The 13,017-nt window shown below is 39.4% G+C and overlaps 1 protein-coding gene across 1 annotated transcript; it reads left to right on the top strand.

Moving 5' to 3' along the window:
• Positions 1-1,484: 1,484 nt before the first annotated feature.
• LOC139953087 (beta-1,3-galactosyltransferase 1-like) lies at positions 1,485-12,593 on the top strand. Its single transcript, XM_071952494.1, has 2 exons — positions 1,485-1,603; positions 7,310-12,593. The coding sequence occupies exon 2, from the start codon at positions 7,424-7,426 to the stop codon at positions 8,726-8,728; it is 1,305 nt and encodes a 434-aa protein (XP_071808595.1). The 5' UTR covers positions 1,485-1,603; positions 7,310-7,423; the 3' UTR covers positions 8,729-12,593.
• Positions 12,594-13,017: the final 424 nt, after the last annotated feature.

The raw sequence follows: 13,017 nt of genomic DNA, 5'->3' as shown, positions 1-13,017 counted from the left end.
CGCGAGACTATTTATACTGCTTACGACTTCCCAACGTAGTCGTCGGAGCAGCCCTCTCGCGAGATGGTTGCGAGAGAGCCGTGTCACTATCACCTCAGACAGACGTTTTGCACGACTTGTCGGCAAGTCTACCTCAATCTTCTCTGTGCAACGAAGCGTAGTGTCGACGCGTGTCGTTTCCCCCCTTGCATAAACCATGAAGTTAGGAATTAAACTACCCCATATGCAAAAACTGCTACCACCCGTTCCGAATTAATTATTCATGACTATTGTTAATGAGCCTACCATTGTCAAGCTTTGGCTACGGTTTTTGGGGGCTGTTTATATTTTGGTCAAAAGAAATGTTGTTTCTTTGTGTTGGTGTGCAGTGTATTATTATAATTAATGCATTATTATAATTAATGCACAACATCGGATGTATGATGGCATTCTTTGTTCCTTGTGTAGTCCTACGTGTATTTTGGAGTCCACATAAATAATAATGTTTGAACTTGTGGAGTTGCTCTGTTTGGTAGCACTGCAGAGTTGTATTTAAATCCACTATTCTTGGACGTGTCCTCGCTGAGATTTTTTTTTTAAATTAGCAATAACACAATATGGGAGAATGTGGCGTTCAAGAATAAATTAGAGAATATTGATGTGATCGTAGGATTTGAAGCGGGGGGGGGGGGGGGGCGTTCGTTTAGCTTCCCTGGGTTGACCTCGCAGTGCTCACTCAGGTGAGCCCCTGACAAGAGGTAATCGAACGATCACACTCGCGATCTTGTGGTGACGGCATGCACGCAGGTCACACAGGGCACTGGGGGCTCTGACCTAGGTGAGCCCCGTCAAAGTTATCCGAACTTACCGGGGTCGACCCAGGGAAGCTAAACGAACGCACCCATTGCATCATGGTAGGCCTAGGTATAATTAGATGAGGGTTTCGGTAACATAATTATCCCCGTTGGGTACTAGTACTGCCGGTTCTGAAAAAAACCGGTTCGCAAGGTGTTTACCGCGAATTACGCAAACTTCACCTATTATAAATTCAGATTGTGTTGTTAATTCTAGCTAACTCTGAGGTTTCGGAATCAAATTCATGGAAAATTACTTCTTTCTCGAAAACTATTTTACTTCAGAGGGAGCCGTTTTTGACAATGTTTTATACTATATTATATGTTTGAATGTTAAAGCCTTTATAATACAATTTCGGTACAGTATTTACAAATAATTTACAGGGTTCACAGAAGGTTCTGGTGAAAGACTTTTCTCTTGAAATATTGTTCCATGAAATGGTCAAGTTCGAGTCTATTGCCAGTTAGATTCCATTGGCCACGCTCAAATGGTAGTCTGAGTTTTTCATTCACACACCTGTATAGGCAGCAAGTGTGCGGAAGGCCTTTAAGAAATATCTAACATGTCTCCTCGCAGCCACCATCTTTCTTGGTACTGCCCCAAGTATGCTCGCTGGTAATCGCACGATGACTTCTACACGAAGCGCATAGATAAGACACTGTGTATGTTACACGCATGTACAATGTACGGGTGTATGGATGTACACATTACACCGTACACAACCACGCATAATGCATTTTTAAGTCAACATCCGCCAAACGATGAGGAGGTGAGTAAAATACCGAGTTTTTACCTTAATTTTCACAGATTTGCAAAGGGTTGGTGTCAATATCAATAATACATTGTGTTCACTGAAAGGTTAAGACATATTTGTTGCTTGTGTGAGGTAGGGATGTACTTAAATAATGACTGACACACGATTTCATTTCTATTTTTATAAACAGTTTACGGTCCATTGCGTAAACCCAATGCTTTGTTATATACAAAAGTCCTACCCTCTACAGGTATTGTGTTTGTGTAGAGCGGCATTTCTTCATCTGTCGGTTCTTCGGTTTTAGTGTTAAAATGGGGGTGGTTAGTGCCATATATAGCGCAGTGACATTTGACAAGGTCTATCCCAAATACCGCCTGGTTGATTTTGCACAATGGTCGCCTAGAGAGGGTCCCTCTCTCGCCTAGCGCAGCGTTGCTGTTGTCCCTGGCTTGTTCTTTGTCATGTTTGTTGAAAAATGAAAGACGCTTGTAAACAGTTAAGTTGTATTGTATTTGGAATTGGGTATTACTATTAGGGGGACCCAGCATATTCATGACCTACCGAGGGCCTGAATTTGACACTTGGCCACATGGCCACTACACTATACTTGAGGCCAGTGATTTCGGGAAAAGTTTCTGTATGGCGCCACCAGTTTTTTTCACTTGATGCGAAATAATATAGTTTCTTATTTATAATTTACATCAATGAGATATCCTTTTTTTGTAAAAAAGAGTGAATAAGTGGTTCCTAAACTTAAATATAGCATATTATAGGACTTGCCATACTTTTTTATATCTCCTAGGACTAGTCTATATATGTTAAGACTTTTACTCGTAAGTCTTTTGTGATGGTGAAATCGACCGCTTGGCCATTAAACTTATGACCTGACATTGGCAAACCAGCACTGGCAGTCTTGTGTTTTTCCGCTCCCTCTTCTACCCAATACCAATCGTCCACTCAAAGTGTTTATTATCATGTAGGCTACTACATGTACACTTGAAATGTTCAAATGAGTATTACGTCCATGGTATTAATCTTCTTCCTCCATGGTTAGTTCCACACTGACAAGTGAGATTTAATCTTCTTTCTAGGTACTTGTTAAAGACCAACAAAAAGTGTAGGTTAAACTCAAGAGTGTAGAGGAAGCTCTTTCTTACATAGCCTCGTAAATAGTGCTTCTTTCTCCAACATGTCCAATGCCCAGTTACATTCAAGAGGTGAAATAATTTTTTCAAAATGCACCATGCCGAGATTTTCCCCCCAGATGTAACACGTCCTAGCTCATTTGTGGAGAGCACATAAACTGTGTGCGCGTGAAAATCGTCAGCGCTATGATGTGCAAGCGCGACAAAAACTCTTCAGTCAATGCGTTGTTCTTTACTCACAGTGCCACCACAGCGGAATGTCAATCAGCAGCAAGCAGCATGGAGTAAAACAGCTCGCTTTCTCAGCGACAAGAAAAAGACTAGCTTATTTTAACTAATAGGGCCTAACAGCTGTTCCAGCAAACTGAATTGGCGCTCGTGATCATGTGCAATGTAACGGTACAAAATTTTAGAAATGTATTGAAAAAAAATGATCTGTATGCAAGAAAGCGTTTAGGCTGACCCTGGAAAAAAATACCCTGATCAAACATACCCAATAGTTTAACACCTGTGTACTTTATAATTGAGTTGGTAGAGCGCCGGCATGTTTATCCGGAGGTCATTGGTTCGAATCTCACTCTAGTCAATTCTTTGTTCAACCCCCAAAAGCATTACTTTATAATTTATAAGTCCAGAAGGAATTTTGAACCAAGGGAAGCAGAGTTGCGTTATAGTCCAGCGGTCTAGTGTGAAATGGAAACTAGGCGCTGGTGTTGTCAGCATCTGAGTGTAGGCTTGAATCCTGGTACTTGAGCAAGGCACAATAATTGCTCCGAAAAAGTTTTGAAGGTAAAAAAAGTGCATTCTGCACTCTGCACTACCAACAAACCAGGCTTCTTTTTGTGGATGACACCCTTGCCTACATCCTTTGGACTGTGAAGTGGGTAACCCTGTTTCAGGCCAAGGTGGCAACGTGCCCTTAATGACAGTTGATGGGTCGACAGCCCAAATCAGGTAAATGTACATGTAGACCTCAACTTGAAGTGGCCGTTCGGCCTTGTGAGTTGGGTGATAAATAACAAATTAAAAATGCCCCGATCACGCCTATCAACAGTGTGCGCCCAGGCCTGGAATTACATACAGGCAACCGAGGCCATGGCCATATTGTTGCCCCTGATCTTGGCCTTGGTGCCCAATCAAAAGTTTCCCATAGACTTTAATACTTTCCATTGGAAACGCAAAATGAAAATGGCCTTTTTCTTTCAAAGATGAAATTCCAGGCCTGGCGCCATCTGGTGCAAAGACCCATATAATTTGAGAATAGAACGCCAGTGAAATGTAACACCAGCTGCTTCCTTACTACAGTATGACTCCAAAATAGAATAACTACTACTGATAACAGAGGACTTTAACAAAAGGGATCCGGGAAAAAGTCAAACCGGGGACAGTCCCCGGTAGATTTTGTGTACAAAACCAATGGGGACGTCTGACAAAAACTATGTTCAAACAATGGGAGAACAAAGAGAAGTCCTCGTCTGCACCATAAACATGCATGGGTGTGCGACTGTGCGTGTGTGTGTGTACACATCATCTTTGTCAGAGCGATATCTCAAGAAGGACTTGGCGTATCAATTTCAAACTTGGTTTGTTGATTGGTCATGGGAACCCCCAGAAGTCTATTGTTTTGGGACCCCTTCAGATAAATATTAAGCTAATTATGGCTAAAACAAAAGAAATATTGTCCAAGCAATAACTAAAAAGGAATGGGGTATTACTTCCAAACTTGGTTTGTGGATTACTTTAGGGATCCCCCATTGGGAAGCCTTATGTTTTGTGACCCCCTCAGGTAAATATTAAGGTCATTCTGGCTTAAACAACTCAAAAAGGACTTGGTGTAGCAACTCCAACCTCAGCGGGGCATTTGTGTTGTCAACACACCATTCGCGTTTTACTATATTGACCCCTTGCACTCGCGTCACACGCTTGACTGATCCACGCTCACCATGTTGGTGGGCAATTTAGGTTAACGTGTATTAATGCCGCGTCGCCTAAAACGCGTACTTTCACTGCATATCGCACATCATAAAGATATAAAAGCGTACAGTGAAATTGCCCACCAGTATGGCGCATTGAATATTTGTTTGATGATGACGTCAGGTGAAATGGGTCAATAGGCCTAAGCCTTGACTTCTTTGCAAGTCACCATCTGGTACAATATGGAGGGCTTTAAAAAACATTATGCAGTTCATGTCCTCGATATTAATATTATACAGTTTTCAAGGTTTTCACCACGCACCAGCTAGCGAAGCAGGCTTAATTTCATACAATACTCAAACAAAAATTTGAAATATTTATTTATTTATTTATTTATTATTATTTTTTTTTCCCCACTTGAACAAGAGCGACCTTTCCATTCAAGGGTATTTCCCGGCAGGCCAGATACTGCACTGGTCACGTGAAAATTTCAGATTTTGTGTCATATCCTCCACATAAATTTTAGAGTTATGAAAATAATAGCGGAACAAGTCTTGAAATGTGCCTCCTTCTTTTAAATATCAAATGATGATGAAGATGAGACGGTGCAACCTCCATTTAATTTGTTCTTCCATTTGGGCTGTGTTTGAATTTTGCCTGCCGGAAGTCCAGGTGCTGAATGTGTGTGATATCTGTCATCGTTTATTACCTGGTAACATGTGTACGTGTACGTAAGGGAACAGAGTATGATGGCTTGGTAATACACCGTATTGATCCTGTTTTTTGCTATGAAAGTTGCCATCTTATAGGGTAAACCGTATGCTCGTCCAAACGCGTAGCCCATGTACATCAATGAAGCACACAGCACGCAACATTCCCAGTTTGATTTCTACGGCACATGTATGCACACAGACGCCATGTTCTTTTTTTTTGTACGTAGGTCAGATATTTGAACGGTGACGTCATATTCAATATGGTTTATACTCCAATCACATCAAACTCGTTCGCACTATATTCTGAAAAATGAGTGTTGCAAGATGATAGTTATATGCTCGGCAAAGAGGGAGTGAGCGGGGGACACGATTGTCGAGTGATAGTGTAAATAACAACGTCTTGCACCAAGACTACATTTTTCATGATGGGGGTCGGTATTTATCTGTTTTAAATTGCTACATGTATGTGTGGATGGACTGCTTTGTAAACACTTCAAGTTTCTGCCAAATACCTTTTGGGATGATTGAGGCTAAGCTGCCTTCATGTCCCACAGTCCCATAAACCATTTTAACACACAATACACTGTACATGGTATTAGCATGAGCAGTGGTGTGGTGGATAAATAATGTGTCAAGTACTTAAGAGTTGACCTTTAAACTGTGTAGTGCTGTGGGTGTGTTGTGTTTACTATTTGACTTCCCAAAACAAATACGTCTGCAAACACAGCAGAAACCTGCAAATTGTACATCGTAGTTATTCCATTGACAGATATTTGAATTCATGAGCCCTTACCGAAACAATGCCTTATTAAGAATCATCAACAGCTGCAGTGCTTCTCACCATGTAAGTTTGTATGTTAAGAAATTTGTGTGCAGTACCGGTACAATGTATTACCAAAAACATTCGTTTTTCTTGACCCTTAAAACCAAATACATCCGATATCGAAATCGTTTCCAAATTAATATCGCGATATTCGATAATATCGTGATATCGCCCAAGCTTACCTGTCATTTTTTTCGGCTCAGGACTGTGGTCGTTACTGCAGTTTGTATGGATTTCATAAAATTGATTAACAGCTTTTTTGGAGCTCCCGGTAGTTTAGTTTGTAAATAACAGTGGATCAATTAGTGGTTTGCAAAGCAATTGTAGTCAAGAAGTAAACTTCAGTTTCTAGGAAAATATTTATTTTTGGATGTTGTTGTTTTTTGTCAAACAAGCATTTTTCCTATAGCACATCCGTTTTTCTTGACCCTTAGTAAAATCAGCAAAATTTTGTATGAGAAAGCCTAGGCGGCCTTACACTTTGGGTATTGTACTACAGTGACGTCCTGGATATCAGGGTGCATTTCTGGGGCATTTGTGAGGAATATATGACGACCAAAACCCACCGCAGAAAAATGTATTCGTATCAACCTTGGCTTTGGAATGATGCTGATGAGGACAGGCGGTAAAACAAAAATAGGCAAAAGAGCATACGGTGAATTCACACAAATAGAAAAGTGCACCTGTCATTTTTTTCGGCTCAGGACTGTGGTCGTTACTGCAGTTTGTATGGATTTCATAAAATTGATTAACAGCTTTTTTGGAGCTCCCGGTAGTTTAGTTTGTAAATAACAGTGGATCAATTAGTGGTTTGCAAAGCAATTGTAGTCAAGAAGTAAACTTCAGTTTCTAGGAAAAATATTTATTTTTGGATGTTGTTGTTTTTTGTCAAACGAGCATTTTTCCTATAGCACTGGGACCGATTTGTTGTTTCAGCAGCATTTGGTTGTTTCTGTTGGTCCTTCACGTTGAATCTGTCACCGTCTCGTACCCTGTTCACCCTCCCATGACAGGTACGTTAGCTGTTGTCTGCCTTCCTCCTCCCTGATACACCTTGTGATTGTCAAAGAGGAATTCCAACGTTGAATTAAAGTGATAGTTTTGTATCTTTGTTCCCCATGTGCAGGTTAGTGCGGTGTCACATCCGATGATGTCAGTGAATCGTAGCAACTAGAAGACTTCAGTGGGTTACTGATGAGATAAAAAGCAACTCTTTCCACTGAAGACCCCGATCTTCGAGATGCATCTCTATCTAAGAAACCTTTTGATCTTAACCTTTGTGGGAACTTTAAACTTCTTCATCTTTATGCTCATCACGGGAAGGTCTGAATTTTTCTTGGGACGATCTCCCATGACTGCGAAACAGAACCACCATCATCATAGCGGACAGAGGGATCGTACATACAAAACAATAGACTCAAAGAATTTCCATTTAAATGATGTTCTAAGGTTCGGAGGAAATAAACCCTTACAATCAACTGACGAGAAGAAACTAACCAAAAGTAAAACTGTCGATGACGTTTTCATCTTCAAGAAGCCAACACGCGGCACTCGTCCTGAGACGACCAAGCTTGCCGAAAGCCGCCCGTCCGTTATAGCAGACTTTATAAACACATTAAAACAAGCTCCTACTATGGTGCATACCAGGACAAGGTATGAGGACTTGTACCCTCCCGCAAAAGTTGAAACACCGATAGCTGAGATAGATAAAGTAGCTCATATTAATCCCCATAATTATAAGCTGATTATTGACGAGCCGAATGCATGTTACGACGACCGTGGGAAACCGCAAGAGACTTTCTTAGTCATTCTCATCTCAACGATTCACCGAAACTTTGAGCAGCGTCACGCTATACGAGAGACGTGGGGAAGCCCTAAAGAGATCAACGGGAAGAAGATAGTCACACTCTTTCTCCTAGCCTACACAAAAGACAGCCATCTTCAGAAACTGGTCACGGAAGAAAGTAAACAACATCATGATCTCCTCCAGGAAGATTTCGTCGACTCTTACAAGAACTTGACCTTGAAGACCATGATGGGAATGAAGTGGGTAGGTTCGCATTGCTCGCATGCATCGTACTTCATGAAGACTGACGATGATATGTACGTCAACTACGCCAATCTCGTTACTTACCTGTCGAGTTCTAGTACGCCGAAAACAGACCTTGCTTTTGGTTTCCTTATCAACGGGGGACCCATCAGAGACCCGAAGAGCAAGTGGTTCATGCCAAAGGAGACTTACCCTGGGAGCAGATACCCACCGTTCCTCTCTGGGACGGGTTACGTCATGTCCGCCGACGTGGCAGGAAAAGTCTACAAGAAGTCGTTGGATACTGGTTTCTTGTACCTTGAAGATGTCTTTGTGGCGGTCTGCTTTAAATCCCTAAATATCATCCCGAAAAAAAACAAAGACTTTAATAATTGGCGCACTCCCTACTCGTATTGTCGGTATCGGAAGTTGATTACTACTCACATGGTTCCGCCGACGGAAATGACTCGGATTTGGAAAGACCAGCAACGTAAACATATCTATAACTGCTATTAGAGTCAGAGATGGCCATCATTTTTGATATGTTCAAGACATTGAATATTTGCAGAAGACAGTTTGTGCTATGATCATGTGCTAGGGAAAGTTAAAACAAGTTTTTACAATAATAATTATACTGAGACCTATAGTATATAATTATTTGGTTTTGGGTATAACACCATGTGAGTATCTACCTGTCAGTGTTCTACCTGAGACCCTACATGTACATGTATCGTGTTAGCCATTGGGGTGTCTGGGTGTCTTTTGGTCACCCTGTTTTTCATTTGGACACCCTGTTTTATTTACTTATTTAATACACATTGTAAGTGAACAATGTGGACACTTTGTTTTTAAGTTTTCTGCAAATATCAATTCAATTCAATTCAATTCAATTGTTTATTGTCACGCATATAAATACATATACAGTGAATTTCACTTCGGCTTGCGAGTCTAAAAATATTAAAAATTACAAAAATTACAATAACAGTTACAAAAATTGCAAACCCCCAAAAACAAATTAAAAAGAATTAATCATTAAGTAACCTTAGCAAGTTCTGGCTAAAACCTTGTTAAAGGGGGACATGTTTCCTTGGATGCAAATGGTTAGATAGCCTAAATACTTTTAAAGTTGAATATAATGATAGCTTTTCCCCGGGTCGAACCTGGTGTGCTCATTTGAGTGAGCCCCTGACATGAGCTAATCGAACGCGAACACAAACATGTCTCAAAATTCGACTAACACACAACACAGAACAGATCAACCACATATTTGGATACTTTGAAGTCGCACTTCTTCCAGCAAGGCATGCTGGAAAAAAACGGCGCGGCGAGATCGATCACTCCTGGGAACGAGGTTGGGTACCCCTGTAAAAATCCTGTGGAGTATTTGCTTTTAGACTGTGTCACCATTTTAATAACCCTCATTTTAATTGATAAACTTGCACATTGTATTTAGGGTTTTTGCAGAATTCATCTTGCCATTTTCAGTTTGTTTTTAATTACGTAATTAGATTGAGCAACTGAAATCAGATTTGTACAATCACAATCACAATTGGTATGGTATTAATTACTGAAATTATAATTAACTGAGTAAGTTTTAAGGAAGGAGACACGTTAACACTGTAAGTAAAGCTGCACTGCACGCGAAAACACCACGGGATGTTTTGTTAAGGTTTTTAAAAGGGATTTTAATTTTATTCATTATAAAAAATAATGAATAAAGAAATAAAGAAATAAAGTGTAAAAAACGAAAGGGACCCGAACTTAGTTTCATAGCTTTGCTTACCGTGGAATTCTGCGCTTTCATCCTATAGAATTATGTGCTTTATAGGACTTGGTAAGCGCAGACTTCAGCGCTAAGCAACCTGTGAAACTGGAACCAGTTTTTGACCATGATAAAGCCTGGTTCATACTTCCTGCGAAGGGGGAGTTGAATTTTGATGTCACATGGCTGTTTTCGCAATGATTGTTCCGCAGGAAGTATGAACCGTTTTTTTTTTCATTGGAATAAACAGAAAGTACATGAACTCGGACTGTCTTACAAAGGACAAGGCGGTTCGAGTTCCAACTTGACATGTAAAGCCCAATTCGTACTTCCTGCGAATGCTCATGCGAAAGTTAACTTTGTCACATTTAGTTTGGCTGTTGCAAATTATTCTATTGATGCGAACTTATGAAGTCAAAATTGGTATCGCATTCGCATTGGCAGTAGGCTTGAACCGGCTTAACTGGCAAAGTGCTCAACACATTCCAAATTTTACCATCTGGAACACTGAATATGGTTGTTGATTTTTTTTAATTTTTGTTTGCTTTGATCTTAAGTGTGCTATACTCGGTTGACTATCAATTTATTCAAAGTTTTAATATTTGTTTATCTTTAGTTCTCTTTCACATGTTTATGTTTACATGACAATGCATGTAAAGACGAGATGGAAACTGACCGCTATTTAACTGAATATATAATTTATGACTTTTATGTTAATTATCGTGCTATCTTGTTTTGTTGTATACTATAGACACATTGTTTATTCTTGTGCACTTTGAATTGCTAATTCATCAGTAAATCAGCATGCCATGTGGCTTCAAGTTCAATTCCTGCACTGGATGTATGTACTTGTATTAATTAGACAAGTGGGTTAATTCAATACAATCATGTATGTGGTGTGCTTCATTTTTGAAAGGGTAAGGGCACCAAGGCATTTTAGGTAAAGGGCACCTTTTATGAGGAAATTCTAAAATTCTACTGGAGTATTACAAGGGCACCTGTCAAGGCAAGCCTGCTACTTCACGGAGGCAACAAAGCCTTACCTCCATGCCCCCTGGTCGTTGCCTTAGTGCCCTTGAAATGCTCTGCAGTAGACATTTAAAGTTTCCTGATAGGGTGACCTTTACCAAGGAGAAAATGCCTTGGTGCCAGTGCCCTTTCAAAGATGAAGCATACAGGGCTGCCAATGCAATGACCAGGGGGCATGGAGGCAATCGCCTTGGTTGCCCCATGAAGTATCAGCCCTGCATTGAGTTGACCTTTGAACTTGTAAACTCTGACCTTGATACGATCATTGCTACCATAGGGTTCAAAGGTTCTCCTAAGGATTTTTTTTTTAAACTAGGGGATTCTTGACAATTTTCAATTTTGTTTTTTGAACTTGTCCGAAGTGCAACAAATTGAAATGAGGTCCATGGTATAATTTTTCATGAAAATTTTATAATTGATATTAGAAATGCTCTATTGTGCAATCCTGGAGCATTGTGAATGTTTTTTTTTTCTTTGAATGAGTTTTGTCAAATAGGTGTTAAATCTTTTTAAAATGTTTAACAAATTAAGCAATTATTAGAATTTGTGCGAATCAACCCACAATTTTTGCAAACCACCAAAATGGGCTGGTATCAGCCTGATATTTTTATTGTGTGTATAAAGGGAGAACTATGTGGTCGTTAATTTTGCTGTTAAAAAAATCACACAAAACCCACTGATATATTTTGATGGGTGTTCCATTGATTTGTCCATTTCTTGTTCATTAGTGCTGAGTACACGAATTTGCCCACCAGCCAAATGTCACAGAGTTTATGCAAATTTGTATTAAAGGCACTGGACACTATTGGTAATTACTCAAACTAATTGTAAGCATAACAAACTTACTTGGTAACAATTAATGGAGAGTTGGTGATAGTATACAACATTGTGAGAAACGGCTCCCTCTGAAGTAAAGTACTTTTTGAGAAAGTAACTTCTCACTCCAAATAATAAAATACTCGGGCCTGAACTTCTGAAGCCTTTTATAATTATTAGGCATCTGAAAAGGCAAGTTTTTTTTTTTTGTGCTTTCATTATTCTTTTGCAACTTTGATAACCAATTGAGTACAAATTGTCATGGATTTGTTACTTGATGCATAGGTTGGGATACACTAAGTGAGAACACTTGTCTTTGACAATTACCAAAGGTGTCCAGTGAACATACAAACTTGAATATTAAATAAAACCACCCATAATCACGTTTTTTTCTTTCTTGTGTATGATATGTTATGATGAGACTGCAATCTTTTTAAATTGCCAAACGGATGTTATTTAGAAAAGATTTAATTTTGTATATGATCCAAAATAATTTTAAGACAATGGTATTTGAAATTATTATTCATTATTTTAATGTGTGCTCATTTTTCATGTTTGTATTTTAGTACTTACTTAGTCTTGTAGAAATATGATTATATTCAGTTCAGTTGCTAAACATTACAATGTAACATATTAAACCGAGAATATTCTTATATGTTTATTGTTTACAAAATGAACTTACGTGATGTCCGTTTCCCTCCAAATCTTGGGAATCCACTCAATAAATAAAGTATGAAAGTAAGAAAGTTGAAGACCGAGTATAATATATGTTAAATTTGCATCGGGGATAAAGAAGACCGAGCCCAATTTCCTAAAGTTGTTATGTGTGTACATGGGGTCTAATCGACTAGTCTTGATTTTTGTATTAGTCGCCGTTAGAGGGCGTAACATGGACTGGCTCAGAGCGACTGAGTGCAAGTCTACGTATCTGACTCAAACGTTTTGATGAGAACTTTTTTTAAAGGCATGATATGCTTTCCTATTTGGAGGACTTCTGAAACATCAGAAAAACTGTGATTAAAGACAGTGGACACTATTGGTAATTGTCAAAGACCAGTCTTCTCACTTGGTGTATCTCAACATATGCATAAAATAACCTGTGAAAACTTGAGCTCAATCGGTCGTCGAAGTTGGGGGATAATAATGAAAGAAAAAAAACTCCCTTGTCACACAGTTGTGTGCTTTTAGATGGTTGATT

Source organism: Asterias amurensis, chromosome 21, assembly GCF_032118995.1.
Source record: "Asterias amurensis chromosome 21, ASM3211899v1".
Lineage (NCBI taxonomy): Eukaryota > Metazoa > Echinodermata > Asteroidea > Forcipulatida > Asteriidae > Asterias > Asterias amurensis.
The sequence above is the reverse complement of the archived record's forward strand: the minus strand, read 5'-3'. Positions and strand labels throughout refer to the sequence as shown.